The sequence below is a fragment of the Pelodiscus sinensis genome, chromosome 10 (genome assembly GCF_049634645.1).
Source record: "Pelodiscus sinensis isolate JC-2024 chromosome 10, ASM4963464v1, whole genome shotgun sequence".
In the NCBI taxonomy this organism is placed as follows: Eukaryota; Metazoa; Chordata; order Testudines; family Trionychidae; genus Pelodiscus; species Pelodiscus sinensis.
The window spans coordinates 22,225,857-22,241,672 of record NC_134720.1 but is presented as its reverse complement, the minus strand read 5'-3'; the positions used below and the strand labels follow the sequence as shown (position 1 = coordinate 22,241,672).

The 15,816-nt window shown below is 39.2% G+C and overlaps 1 protein-coding gene and 1 long non-coding RNA gene across 2 annotated transcripts in view; one reads left to right on the top strand and one right to left on the bottom strand.

Annotated features, from left to right (window-relative positions):
- SLC9A9 (solute carrier family 9 member A9) overlaps positions 1-15,816 on the top strand; it is a 408,350-nt gene that overhangs the window by 119,421 nt on the left and 273,113 nt on the right. The window contains exon 5 of the mRNA XM_075937666.1: positions 528-643. Coding sequence (XP_075793781.1) covers positions 528-643 — 116 coding nt within the window. The remainder of the gene's footprint in view (positions 1-527; positions 644-15,816) is intronic.
- The window catches only part of LOC142830769 (uncharacterized), a 40,012-nt gene continuing 34,386 nt past the window's right edge, over positions 10,191-15,816 (bottom strand). The window contains exon 3 of the long non-coding RNA XR_012906230.1: positions 10,191-10,280. This is a non-coding gene — a long non-coding RNA (uncharacterized LOC142830769). The remainder of the gene's footprint in view (positions 10,281-15,816) is intronic.

Here is a 15,816-nt window from a genome sequence, read left to right as displayed (position 1 = left end):
CTTTAACCCAGCCTATACTTGAAGCATTAAACAAACACACACACACATACACACACACACACACACACACACACAACAGGGAAAAACAATCCACTTAAAAACATCAGAACAAGTCAACACAGTCACTCATGTCACTACTGTATATTTGTGTGAAGACTCTATAATGTTTGACAGATTATTTTTGATCATCTCTTCTTTAGGTGACTTTATTTTATTTTTTGTAAAATAAATGGCTAAATATATTGTCATCTGTCACCAGGTGAATAAATTGCTAATATTCAGTAAAAGGTTTTTGCTCTTCAAATGTCTAGACAATTCTGATACAATATTTCAACAGCTGAAACAGAAGTAGATTTATATGACAGCAGTAATTTGTGTTCAGTACTCAGACAATATGTGTATTTAAGAGAAGTTGGAGAAGGCAACCTACTACAGTAGTTTAAACAGGAAAATATTAAGTGTTGTGAAATGAAAAGAATAGAAGTAGAATACTATGTCTACATCTCTGTTATTCTCTTCTCTGACAGGTTGATAATGTATGGCTTTGTGAAGGCCATGCTACATGTTGGCCAGTTAAAAGGAGAGGATTTTCACTTCACTGATTGTTTATTCTTTGGCTCCTTGATGTCTGCTACAGACCCAGGTAATCATTTACATTTTGTTTGTTTGTTTGTATGTTTGTTTGTTTGTTTGTTTGTTTGTGTTTGGCCATAAAACTGTCAGCCATGGAGACCAGAATATAATGCTTCCACTTGCCCATGCTCGTCCTGATTTTACTCCACTAGCTATTAAATAGTTGATAGATATTCTGGTAACAAGAAATGTTAGATCAAAAGAAACATTTCACTCTCTGGAAAGATTCTTCTATTAGTTACAATTTGCAGAGTCAGTCCTGAAGCAGAACCATATAGTGTAGAGGAGACACTGTGCTTCTGTAGTCCACAACCTTAGAAATGTTGAAATTGACAAAACTCTAGACCGTGGTTGGGGAACCTTTTTTGGTCAGGGGCCACTGAACCACAAACAATTAAAAAAAAATTAAAAATCTCACTACTCACCTGGAAACTTGCTATTGGCCAGAGGCTAAATCTAGTCCTTGGGTCTTTGGTTCCCTGCCTCTGCTCTAGAGGATGCCTTCCAGTGTTACTAGGCTTAAGGAATAGCAATTCTGCTGTAGATACATAGTGTCAAATATAGCATTTATGTAAGTGGGTGTATCCTTCCCACTTTGTTCTTCCTCCTTTTAAGTCGTGGTCCAATTCCCAGTAAAATCTATAAACATCCTTCCATTCACTTTAATGGGAGTTAAATTCTGCCCTTAATTAACAAAGTGCTTGGAGATTTTCTGTTTGTAGGTATGTTAATTCTTGGTAGGTTGTCTACTGCATATGTAATAATATCTGTAATAAAGAAACAGGCCTCAGGTCCACACATCCCTGAACTTTGGGAAAGTTCTGATCCAGATGTAAACTTTTCAGCCCAGACCAAACTCTGTCTGAATGTATCCTGTTGACAAAGGTTTGGAGACACATTGCTGGTGGAATTGCTCTGCATTGCCTGTAGCAGTCTGGTCATGTTGTATATAAGACACTCAAAGCAAGCATTGGGGGAGCAGAGACTACAATTTGCAGAGTCAGTCCTGAAGCAGAACCATCTAGTGTAGAGAGGAGATACTGACACTAGTCCAGCATGCTCATGTCTGGCTGCCGGATGTGTTGGTTGTCTTGGGTAGAATTACTGTGGCAGTGGATGACGCCTCATGACAAATCAGAGGTTAAATCACAACCTTGTTGTGCTTCGTGGTTAATCTAAACCTGTAATGTGGTAAACCCAACTTTTATTCTTAGGCGTGTAAGTGTTAGGCCATTAGATACCAACTTGTGGTGCCCAGGGTGGCTGACAGACTTGCCAGGCTCTTAGGCATGATGGTGAGGGCTCGACTCCATGCCCGCAGAAGGGCAGGGCCTTTGGTGGAAGGGGTGAGGCTGGAGCTAGCCTCCCTCAGCTAACCTTCACCACTGCCCAGAGCACCACTTGAGACTCTGGGGCCTGGAACCCCAGGCACTTTTAAATTTCCAGGCCCTGGAGCAGCTCCCCCTCCCATCAGCAAGCCTGCTGGTGCCTCTATAATTGTCTGAGGTAACGACAAGTGGCATGCAGCATTTAGAGTCTGATGTGTTGTTAAAATGATGGATGCCAGAATGTCTGTCGGAATTCCCAGATGTGGGATCGGGAATCCTAAACTGACAGATGATGCCTAGTTCTCAAAATTTGGCTCAATGAGTTTAGTGTACATAGAAAAATTCAGTAAAAGGGTTATGATTTTTTTAAAATATGCATTTATTTTTGCCCTTAAGAGGCAATAGTGAAGGAGGTCAAAATGAAAATGGACAGCACACATTCCAGATATAGGCTGAAAATGCACCAGTTCAGTACCATGGTACTGACGAGACATGTATCTTGTGCCATGAAATTTCTTGGTTGTTTGATCATTTTCCTTTTCTTACCGGGCTCGTCTACATTGGCCCCTTTTCCGGAAGGGGCATGTTAATTTCAGCGATCGTAATAGGGAAATCCGCGGGGGATTTAAATATCCCCCGCGGCATTTAAATAAAAATGTCCGCCGCTTTTTTCCGGCTTTTAGAAAAGCCGGAAAAGAGCGTCTACACTGGCCCCGATCCTCCGGAAAAAGCGCCCTTTTCCGGAGGATCTTATTCCTACTTCAAAGTAAGAATAAGATCCTCCGGAAAAGGGCGCTTTTTCCGGAGGATCGGGGCCAGTGTAGACGCTCTTTTCCGGCTTTTCTAAAAGCCGGAAAAAAGCGGCGGACATTTTTATTTAAATGCCGCGGGGGATATTTAAATCCCCCGCAGATTTCCCTATTACGATCGCTGAAATTAACATGCCCCTTCTGGAAAAGGGGCCAATGTAGACATAGCCACCATGTTTAGTGGCAAATAACTCTTGGCAAGGGAAAGGGAAGTTTATCTAGAGTGTTATTCAATATAGTATGCATGGTGCACTGGAACTTGGTTTCTTACTGCATTTTAGGCATCTAAGTCAAACATTTAGGCATTACTAGGATCGTCAAAACCCCACTTTGGGTGCCACCTAACCCAGTAGGTGACTCACATCCCATAGATGCTTAAGTTTCAACCAGCAGGCATATACAGAACAACCTAATTCCTGACACAGCCAAGCTGCTTTGTTTCATAGTGTCAGGGTCAAATGCACCTCATGGTTTGGTCTTCATCGGGACACTCAAGCTTTTTAGGCTCCCAGCAGTCATCCTTCTTGAGCAGACACTTGTATGTCTCTCTTTCCAGGGCAGGGGTTTAGGTTTCCTGTCCCTCTGTACTTAGCTATGATTTCTCCAGCAGGTCTGGGAAGGATCTAGCACCCGTGGTTAACCTTTCTCCGGGAGCTTCAACAGTGTATACTAGATACCAACCAGCCTTCACAAAGTGAGATACATTTATTCTCAGGGTAAAAACATTGCAGAGAGAATGTAATAAAAACAATGAGTATGTTTTAAAATGCAAAATGTTTAAGTCAAAATCCTAGTGAAGGTAATAGGTGCACAAACTCTGACAGGCTACTTGCAAATGAATTTTAAAATAAACTTCCTAAAAACACAAAAACTAACAGCAAGAATTTTTTAAGTACATCAGAAGCAGGAAGCCTGCCAAACAATCAGTGGATCCTCTAAATGGCTGAGATGTTAAAGGAACACATGGGGAAAAGAAACAACAACAAATGTTAAGCAAATACAAGTCATAGGAAGCCAGTTATGAATTCATAAACATTAATATTCATATCAGGAAGCTGATTTAGAGAATTCTGCTCAACCACAAGGGAACAGAAACAATACCATCCCACTTGACTCATAACTGGAGTTTAAAATAAAATAAGCTCATCTTATCAACAACCTATAGACAAAGAATTGTTTATAGAAAATGTTCAATCAGTAATTTGACTGAAGAATATATTTAATAAAATCACTAGCTGCTTGCAGACAATTCACAAACAAAATACATCTAAATTCACCAGATAAATTATTCTCTTTGTATTTTTATTTGAGGCTCTTATGTATGTGTAATAGTCAAAAAGCTACACAATCTTTCTAAATAGTTACACTTTTTCATTGGCAAGAGGTCCAATCAAGTACAAAGCATAGAATGAAATAAGGCATTTATGGCTAGTGGGAGAGGGCCAGATGGTCAAAACCATTTAAAACAATTAAGTGGATAAGATAACGGCATCAATCTTGTGTAATGGAGTACATCTCAGTCCTTTGAACCTGGAAGGAGAAGTGCTGCCCATTTTTGTTTATACTGGCTTTGAAAATTCATCAGAAAATAGTTTGGAATTTCTGGAGCTGTGACAGAAGTGGAGTGTAGGGCATTTTATGATGCAGACGAAACACTTGTTTTACCTCAATTTGGGCTAACATTCTGCTCTTTCAATGGAACTGCAATGGTTAGCAAAGGGCTTTAAAGACCTTGGTATATCATTGAACAGAGGGTTTGAAAATATGACAAGGGACAATTTCTATTCACTAAACCAATCACTGCTAGTTTGTTTCGTGAACTGGAGCAAATTATTGTTCTCATTCTGGGGTTGAATCCAAACAGCCAATATGCTGCCATTTAAAATTTTCCACAACTCCTTCAATAAGATTCAGTACACGATCAGAACCTTCCTGTGGGAAGGGAAAGGCTAAAGAGATTTATTTTTTTTTAAATTAGAAAGATAAAACGCTCACAAAACAAAAGGTTGCTTACAGCTTCCAAATCCAGCACTTGATTATATTACAAATAATCTGTTGCAGTTGGCTTGTTTTCTCTTTTCCAATCTAATTCTGTTTAGTTGCACCAATGAGCAACTTGGCTAAACCAGTAGCAATGAATCGAAGGGACAAGTGTGTAATGCAAACACCCTGTTCATTGTTTTAATACTGTTAATCCTCCATTCATCCATCTAGGGCAATGCTAAAACACAAAAGAAGTTTGGCTGCCTTTGCTGGGGGAACAGAAAATGACAAGGAATATTTCTCTGAAGGATTTTTGTCAGGAGGAACTCACCAGTTATCTTTGTATTTTGAATGTTTGTTTTAATGTAGGAAGCAATCGGCAACCAAGATTGCATGTAATTTAATTCCTACTTACATAGAGTACCTAACCATCTCCAACAGCAGTTCCCATATTTGATCTTGCCTTGTTCTCTCATCCTGTTTCAACATTTCAGACAGTATTATTTGGTCACTTTAATTCTATCCAGGCATTTTCAGTCTCTCAAAGAGATGGAAATTTGAATTAAATGCTTAATTGTTTTAATGATAGACAGTGGTCAAAAGCACTTCACTATGGTGTAGGATCTGCTAGTGGACATAAAATAGAATGTTAACCATTTAAAACTGTAGTAATAGGAGAATTTATTGTACTCCTCATTATTCAAATCTTGAACCTTGATGTATGCTGCTGGAATAGGAATGAGAGTGGCAATCTGACACATGATAATTGGTGAACTCTTGACAAAATAAATTATCTGGCCAACTGTTTTAAGCGTTATAGATATAAGATGGAATAATATATTGCTATCTGGAAAAAATTGTATTTGCCGCCTGATTTTTTCATCAGTACATTTGATTACAAGGTGTAATTTTTTAAAAGACAGACTGTAATTGCTCTTGGTTGAGAAAGGAGATTAAGTCTAACGAGGTGGTAAAAACTGATCAATTGACAAAGAAGCAGTTGCTTCATCTGAACATCTTATGACAAGATGGAACAATTTTATATTTTATGTGAAAAGATAAACATAGACGTGCAAGTGAGAGATACAGAATATTGTGACATAAGTGCTGAGAATGGGAAAGCAGAGAGATAGCAGCCCCAGGACTTGTTTTTTGCTTGCTACTGTCTCTCACATCATTTTGTATAATAGTGATAGAAATGTAGCCGTGTTAGTCTGGGGTAGCTGAAGGAAAATGCAGGACAATGTAGCACTTTAAAGACTAACAAGATGGTTTATTAGATGATGAGCTTTCGTGGGCCAGACCCACTTCCTCAGATCAAATAGTGGAAGAAAATAGTCACAACCATATATACCAAAGGATACAATTAAAAAAATGAACACATATGAAAAGGACAAATCACATTGCAGAACAGGAGGAGGATGCGGGGGGGGGGGGGGGAGGAAGGAAGGTAAGTGTCTGTGAATTGATGATTTTGTATGAAATCAATAAAGAGGAGGTTCTCCAAAATGGAAAATTCTTTCATATTGAATTTGGACTCCCACTCTAATTGTGTTAGGACACGCCGGGAGAAAGTGTTTGGTTTTGAAAATATATGTAATACAGGTTAACTCTAGAAACACTGCAAGGTGCTAGAGAGATTTATGAAAATGTGTTTATCTATGAAGGAAAAACTATAATACTGAGAATTTCTTGACATACATTTTAGGATTCTTCATTGCCTAAATGTTTTTTAAAATTAAATTATCCCCAAAAACATCTGTAATAAGTTTTGGGATACATGGGACATCCACTCTGATTTCTGTTATATAACCACACCATCTCTCCAGTACAACCTTTTAATTTACAAGAACCTTTAGAAAACAATTTCTGTCTTTCCATATTGAAATGTTCTTTATACAAAATATGTCTTTCCCTAATAATTCTTTAAAATTATCAGAAAAAGACACTGAAGTTCCAGGCAAATCTTCAGATAGAAGTTTTATTTTTAAAAGCACAGGCTTCTCTATGCAGAAACTGTCCTTCTGTGCTTATATAAATGTACAGATAGTTTAAAATACGAGAGCTCTGTGTATATTTTTATGATGATGATCAATTGGCATTATTTATTAAAAGTAAAGCAAATCAGATGTAATTGGAGATACCATCTATCCTCATTACAGAAGAACATAATCAGCGGAGAACTCTTGTGATCAACTGGATAATTATTACAGGTGCAACTTTAAGAAGCTCAAGTTTTCTGGCTAACTTGATAAGATACTTTCAGTAATGTTAAAATATTAACAAGAGGAATTTAGTCCTTGCCTTCTTTTCTTGGATGAGCTTGCATTATTTAAAAATGTTACTTTTGTTAATTTATTAATCTAAATACATTGCATTCTCCCTTTCTGAGGATTTTATTGTTATTTATAGGAAAAGAAGAAAAAGGAAATTCCTTTTGTTAATTTCAGGTTTACATTAATGTATAACACTTCCTAAAACAACTCACCTGGTTATTTTTTGATATCTCATTTTACAATTCTGTATGGAAGAAAGAAGGCATTCAGCTTACTGAGCACAGTTGTGTCTGAAGCAGTCACTCTATACCACACTCATACGAGTGACATTGTTCAATCTAATAGAGTGAGAAAACAGTCAGGCCCTGATTCTCAGCTATGATTCTGCCAACGGTCCCATGGGGCTGATGCAGCAACAGAGGGTAATTAGAATGTATCGACTCTCCACTAGAGCTGGTTTCAGAACAGAATTAATTTTTGCAAATATTGTCAAGGAAAATGTGTCCTTGTTTTTTTGTCATTTCAAAATACAACTCCCCAGCTGTCCTTCTCTCTACCAGCAGCAGGCAGATAGTGACTTAAGCTGCTGCGTGGAAACTTCTCTTGAGGATCACAGATCCGCAGCACTTCAGACCTCCATGCAGTCTGTTATTTGTAACAGTATCCCAGGATGGGTCATCCAAAAGAACTGAATTTGGGACCTCTGGATCTAAAAACATAGCTGCTTGAGAGAGATAGGGGCAGACTTATAAACCTGTTAAATGTCCAACCATCAGAAGGAGATAAATATTTACATACAGTTAATGTAGGTGATGCCATCTCTATACCACATGTGATCCCTATATGCTATGATGATCTTCCCATACACTGTGGTGACAGATCTGAACCCAGTTTATATAATGACACAGTTGGAAGTAGTTGATTCAGATCAGTAAGTCTGATAATATTGTTTCTATCAGTTGAAAGAACAAAAGTATCAATCTCCCATATGCCCCACAATTTAAGATCTGCTGTGCATACAAGTGCATCATTGGGTTAGAGTACCCCATCTACCAGAGTAAAAACTAGATATCCAGGCCTGGTTCCCCTCTTCGTTGTGAGGATGGGTGAAACTCAAAGTTGCATTCAGATAAACATCCACAATGTTTGATTATCTGAAGTTCATGCTGGGCTACAACCTCAGTGTGTGTTAACCTCTGTTCTTGTGTTGGAAACAATCCTCTTTTTGCTAGTTCTTCTTTCAATAGTAGTATTCTTGGTAAGAGCCATTTTTTCATCATCTAATGGCAAATCTTTGAGAGACTCTGCAGTTTACCCCATTGAAGAAAGGCTCTTTGCTAGTGAGGAGAGGACCTTCTGGCCTGTACTGAAATAGTCCTGCTATTAGCGATAAATTAACTGTTGAAGGAGTCTTTGCCTTGGTGAAAGCCCAAAAGTCTTACCAAACTGGATTGAATCGGAATAAAGATTTGGATTTATTTCTCTCTTGACCAAATTCATTTCTTTTTGTTTAGTTTCTCTCAACTAAACAATCTAAATGTTGTACTGTAAAACAGACCTTAGGCATTTTATTGGATTCTGGCAAAGAACATTATTTCTTGTGTCTGAATTCTCCTTGGCCAATTTATTATACAAGTTGCTGCTGAATAGCTTTGTGAAGGATGCGTTTCAAAGGTTCAGAAATTTGCTCAGGTCAGATAATTGTGGTTATCTGAAGCTGATATCCATCTCCTTTGTTAAAAAAAGGCCAGCATTCTTGAAAGAGCAGGCTTCCAGTATCTCTAGACCTTTTGATTTCCTTTCTTATGAGATTTGAGCAGTAAACAAGAGAGCAGTTTTGTTTTGACAAGTCTGCACCTTTGCTTCTAGGCCTGGCCAAAACCAAAAAGTGAAAGGATGTGTTGGAAAGTAAGTGAAACATTAACCCAACATTATCAAACCTTGGTTCCATTCTATTTTGGGCTAGTTCTGACTGCTTTGGATCTGATTTCCTAATTCCAAATGAAAGTTTCAATAATTAAAATATACAAATGATAGAACAAGAAAATCTGAGGGTATGTCTAGACTACAGGGTTTTGTCGACAGAAGTTTTGTTGACAGATACTGTCGACAAAGCTTCTGTCGACAAAGAGCATCTAGACTACATTCAGTTCTGTCGACAAAGCAAGCTGCTTTGTCGACAAAACCCTGTAGTCTAGACACAACCCTACATGCAATAACACCTTCTGTCGACAGAACTCTGTCGACAGAAGGCGTTATGCCTCGTAAAATGAGGTTTACCAACGTCGACAAAACTACTGAGTTCTGTCGACGTTATGTCGACAGAACTCACTGGTAGTGTAGACACAAGTATAGTTTTGTAAACAAAAGTCCACTTTTATCGACAAAACTCTGTAGTCTAGACAATCCCTGAGTCGCAGTCCTTTCCTTCCTTTCATGGATACCTTTCTCATTGACTTCAAAACTGAGCAAATATTCTGCATCATTAATATCAACAGGAGAAATCAGTCAGAGCAGTCCTCTGATTCAGTGTACTCACAACTGGATAATATGAATGCCATGGATGTTCGCATTAACAAAATGATTTCACCTTTGCATTAGCTGTAATAAAATAGGAGAACTGCTGGAAAGTTTTGTCTTGGGTGCTTTTATTAGCACACTATATAGGCTACATCTACACTGCCTTTTTTTGCGGCAGAAGATATGGAAATCGTGCTCTCATTTGCATATCTTCTGCCGATCCTTTTTCGGGAAGAGGTTTTGCTATTAAAAAGCCCGGTATAGAGGGGGCCATTTGTCAGAAAAAAACCTTTTGTGTAAGATCCCTTGTTCCTCAAAAAGTGAGGTTCATAGGATCTTGCACAAAAGGGTTTTTTCTGAAAAATGGCTCCGTCTACACAGGGCTTTTTGGCGGCAAAACCTCTTATGCAAAAAGGACCAGCAGAAGATATGCAAATGAGAGCATGCTTTGCATATCTTCTGCCGCAAAAAAAGGCAGTGTAGACGTAGCCTATTATATAACGACATTCCAGTTGAAAGACATTTTGCTTATCTGTGGCACTTTAAAATAAACTTTTGACATTTAAAGCATGGGATGAACATTTACCTCCACAGAGGTTTGCTGAAGCATAACTATTTCAAAGCTACATGAACTCCCTTACCTTTGGTCATGTTGATAATCACAAGGCCCTTTTCTATTTGGAGTTACTATGGTTACAGCTGCACAGCAGATGTGAGTTGCACTGTGGTGTCTGTGGATTTTTTAATAAAAACAGATATTAACCACCAGCTAGAGCACTTCCTGGCTCCTCATGAAATCACCACATTGTATATTTGAAAAGATAATTCATAACAAACAGTGCTATGATATTTCATAAACTGTATGTAAAAATCTACATTTACGACATCTTTGTGATTAAATTGTTTTGTTGGCGCTTTCTTCCTTTTTCTCATTGAGCTAAGCTGTGAGTAGAATGGGTGACGAGCAGTGTCAAGACTCTACAATTAAAATGGGAACTGTTATTTTTAGAGAAAAGCCTTCTCTGTATGGGTGGTTTAATTGGGCTGTCTCACATCTTATTTTCTTCCAATTTGTTATTGAACTGCCTGTTAGGATCAAGGCTTATCAGATATGACAGATGATTGTTAACTTTGTTAAAAGCAGAAGATTAAAAAGAGACAATGGCAGCCCCTTTGATCATTGTTTCTACTATAGGTATTTAATATTTCATTTTATATTTAGTTTACTTTCTGTTATTTTGATCTGATCTTCTTTTTCTCTGTTGCATATATTGATATAATTTATTTTTTGACTCTATTTTTTGGGTCTCCGAGTTCTTTTCAGCGACCACAATGACAAGAAAATATTAGATATTGTTGGTCTGAATATTGCTGTGGTTTCTTGACATTTCGATAACTTTTTTTTACAGGAAATTAATTACAGGAAATGAATAGCAGGCGGGACTGCTCCCATGTATGCCAAAATAACCTTTAAAAACCAACTTAATAAAATGTGTGTCAACTTGGATAGGGCCAAAATCATGCTAGATTGATCATGCTAGATTTATTAGCACTTGTCATCTCATACCATGAAATACAGGAAGGAGAGAACCAGATTTGTCTTAGCTCAAATACTAAGATATTCCCAGACACTTTATCAGCTTAGGCTTCCTCTCACTATATTTGTTTTAATGAAGATCATCAATATGTTGGGAATCAGAATATTAGTATTATTGGTACGTCATTGCACTTGTGTCAGTTTTCTACTTCATCAAACACAGAAAATTATTTATCTGTAGTTTTCAAGGAAATTATCTCTATCTCTCTTTCTCGCTATCTATCTAGGCTAGACAATAACCGGTGGTCCTCTATAGTTGTGAGTCTTATCTTTTCTTCTCATATTTTGAGAGATGGAAGCTTGTTGCTGTGATGATTTAATCCTATAACGTTTGTTTTGATTTGTCTCTACCCTTTGATTCAGCTCTATCTTTTTATTCATTTTGTTTGAAGAGCTGCTCAGGGAGATTTCTCTCTACAAGTCTTGATTCTTGATTCCTTAAATTGGTTTTATCTGGGTTTAGTTGTCTTTTAAAGTTGGTGGCAGAATCCTGAAGGACCGACATTAGTTGTTCTCAAGGGCCCTTCTAATGGGACAGATGTGCACCGTCATTTCATAAATTCCAAGGCTCAAAAAGACCACTGTGTCATCTAGTCAAGGGGTTTTCAAACCAAACTCTGGATGTTGGCTTGGCAAGACACTAGCTGGCCATGAGATGCTTTGTTTACCTGTGACTCCGCAGGCAATCACAGCTCCCATTGGCCGTGGATCACCGTTCCTGGCCAATGGGAGTTGTGGGAAGTGGTGTCCCACTCCACATCTCTTCCCTTAGCTCACAGTGGCTAGGAACAGTGATTTTCAGCCAATGGGAGCTGTGATTGCCTGTACCTGCTGAGGCACAGGTAAACAAAGCATCCCGCGGCCAGCTAGCAGCTTGTCCTTACAAGCTGTGACCCAGAGTTTGAAAAGACCCTAATCTAGTTTGTCTCTAGAATAACACAGGCCATAAAATGTTTCTATAATATTTCTTAGAACCCATCTTTTAGAAATACATACAGTCTTGATAAAGAATCCATCAGAATCCTTGATTGGTTGTTCTGCCCTCACTCTTAAAAATGTATGTCTGCTTTCCAAGAAGAATTTATCTGGCTTCTACTTCCTGCCATTGGATCATGTTATACCTTTTTCTGCTAGATTGCAGAGCTCATTACAGTATTTCGTATTTGTTTACCATGTAAATACTGATAATTTGTGACTAAGTAACTCTGTAACTGTCTCTTTGTTAAATAGATTATGCTTCTCATGGGCGTCCAGTATGTTAGGTGTGGAAAAGCTTTGCCATCCCAAATGCCAGGCATAGCCCCACCCATACTCTTCCCCCAGAATGCCTGTTCTGGGGGCAGAGTGTTCCTGCTCCCAGTGCCCACCCTCCTGGTGCTCCAGAGCTGGAAAAGCTGGGGCCACGTCATGTGTCCTCTGCCCTCCTTGAGCTGGAGAGTCTGGGCTGGGCTGGGCTGAGCCGTACAGTGTGGCCTCCCCTCCTCCATCCCTTAGTGCTCTGGGGATGGAGAGGCTGGGCCAAGCCACTCAGTGTGGTATACTCTCCTCCCTCCCCTGGTGCTCCAGGCCTGGAGAGGTGAGGCCAGGCTGAACTGCACAATGCAACACACCCTCATCCAGGGCTGGGGAGGTGGGGGCCATAATGTGCACCCTCCACCTGCACCTCCCTGAGGCTGGGGCAAGCGCGTGTTCCCACCTATTCCCCTCATCTCTCCATGGGAATGGAAAGGGGCAGGGCCTCAGCATAAGCGGTGGGACTGGAGATGGGGAAGAGGCTTGCCTCCCCATCCCTACCTTCACCAACAGCCCATGGTTCTGATGTCTATGATTGTATGTGTATGGTGTGTTTTCTAATGCTTTAATCATTCTTGTGGCAGTTCTCTGAACCTACTCCAATTTATCAACATCCTTGCTGAACAGTGGACACCAGCACTGGTCAGAAGTTCTAACTTGAGATCCCTCCAGTTTATACATCCCAACACACTATACATCCCAACACACCAGAACATTATGATATTATAGCATAACAGAATATTTTAACAAGCACCAAATCTCTTAGGGTGCGTCTATAAAGCAGCATTATTTTGGAATAACTGACATTATTCCAAAATAACATAGTGCGCATCTAAACTACAAGTCTTTATTTTGAAATAATGTTGAGCTGATTTCACAAGGAGTAAGGGAAGTTGAGGGAAGAGTGTTCTTCCTTTGACTTCTTGCTGTCTAGATAGCACCTAAAATAGAGTTAAGCTATTTCAACTTAAGCTATGCAATTGATGTGGCTGAAGTTGCGTAGCTTAATTTGACTTTACTCCTGCTCTGTAGAGGTTCCCCCAGTTCACTGTTGTTTTACATTGTAGTTTTGTCTGCTTTGAGCCCTTTGTTAAAATATCCCACCACACTATTAGTGGTGGTGCAACTTCCCTGGATGGAAACAACAGCTATTGGCATTTTTGCTAAGAGGAGAAGAAGATGGTATATTAGATATTATGTTGGCAGGCAGTCTGCAATGGTGAAAGACTGTAATAATTTCATTGCAAACTCGGCCTGTGAGTCTCTCCTCTAGGGAAATTCCAGACTTCCCTATCATACAGCCAAGTTTGGGGGAAGGAGCAGAGGGAGAGAGGGAAAAGAGAGAGGACTTGAAAATGGCACAATTGAGCCCAGTCCTGAATGTTCAATACCAGACTATACATGGTTGCTTGTCTGCTGAATGAAAATGGGACAGAAACAGAGAAAAACAGGATCCTCCATCATATACCTTCCAATGCAGCAGCAGTTTTGTTATCTCTCAGTGAGATTCCTTTCCTTTCCTTTCCTTTCCTTTCCTTTCCTTTCCTTTCCTTTCCTTTCCTTTCCTTTCCTTTCCTTTCCTTTCCTTTCCTTTCCTTGTTATCTCGTCTCATTTATAATAAATTGCTTTATTAAAGGAAGTCAAAGTGGTATATGGGGACATTGCTTTAGAAGTCCGTAGAGCAGTTTTTAAACTAAGAGATGGGGGAAAGCCGATTGGTGCGGAGATGCACGTAAATTGGATGGAGACTTCTCTTAGAGGAGAATCCACTGATAGAGATTCTCTAAGCTGTAGTCAGAAAGAGAGGAGGGGAGAGGACAAACCATGGGCTAGAGCAGACAAACAACTGCATATAAAGGAATCCAATGCATCAGGGAAGTGCAGACAAATAAGCAGTGGCAAATTTTTAAAGTGCTTCTACACATATGATAGGAGTCTGACTAATAAGATGGGTGAACTAGAGAACCTCGTATTTAAGGAGGACATTGACATAATAGGCATCACTGAAACCTGGTGGAATGAGGAAAATCTGTGGGACACAATCATAGCGGGATATAAAATATATCGAAAGGATAGAGCAGGCCGGGTGGGTGGTGGAGTGGCACTGTATGTGAAAGATAATATAGAATCAAATGAAATAAAAATATTAAATGAACCAACATGTTCAATAGAATCGCTATGGATAGTAATTCCATACTCCAATAATAAGAAATTAGCGGTAGGGATATATTACCAACCACCTGACCAGGACAGCGATACTGACATTGAAATGCTGAGGGAGATTAGAGAGGCTACCAAAATAAAGAACTCTATAATAATGGGGGACTTTAATTAACCCCATATTGACTGGATACATGTCACCTCAGGAAGAGAAGCAGAGATAAAATTTCTCAATGGTTTAAATGACTGCTTCTTGGAGCAGCTGGTACAGGAACCCACAAGGGGAGAGGCAATTCTCGATTTAGTCCTGAGTGGAGTGCAGGATCAGGTCCAGGAGATAACTGTTACAGGACCGCTTGGGAATAGTGACCATAATATAATAACATTTAACATTCCTGTGGTGGGAAAAACACCTCAGCAGTCCAGCACTCTGGCATTTAATTTCAAAAGGGGAATTACACAAAAATGAGGAGGTTAGTTAAACGGAAATTAAAAGGCACAATGACTAGAGCCAAATCCCTGCAAGCTGCATGTAAACTTTTTAAAGACACCATAATAGAGGCCCAACTTAAATGTATACCCCAAATTAAAAAACATAGCAAGATACCTAAAAAGAGTCACGGTGGCTTAACTACCATGTAAAAGAAGCAGTGAGGGACAAAAAGGTATCTTTTAAGAAGTGGAAGTCCAATCCTAGTGAGATAAATAGAAAGGAACATAAACACTGTCAAATCAAGTGTAAAAATGTAATAAGAAAAGCAAAAAAAGATTTTGAGGAACAGCTAGCCAAAAACTCAAAAAGAAAAAACAACATGTTTTTTAAGTACATTAGAAGCAGGAAGCCTGCTAAAAAACCTGTGGGTCCCCTAGATGATCGAGATATAAAAGGAGCAATCAAGGACGATAAAGCCATTGCAGAGAAACTAAATAATTTCTTTGCTTCAGTCTTCACGGCTGAGGACGTTAGGCAGATTCCCAAATCTGCACCATCCTTTCTGGGTGATGAATCTGAGGAACTGTTCCGGATTGAAGTGTCATTAGAGGAGGTTTTGGAACAAATAGAAAAACTTAATATTAACAAATCTCCGGGACCGGATGGCATTCATCCAAGGGTTCCAAAAGAACTCAAATGGGAAATTGCTGAACTATTATCTGTGGTTTGTAACCTATCCTTTAAATCGGCTTCCGTACCTAATGACTAGAAGGTAGCCAACGT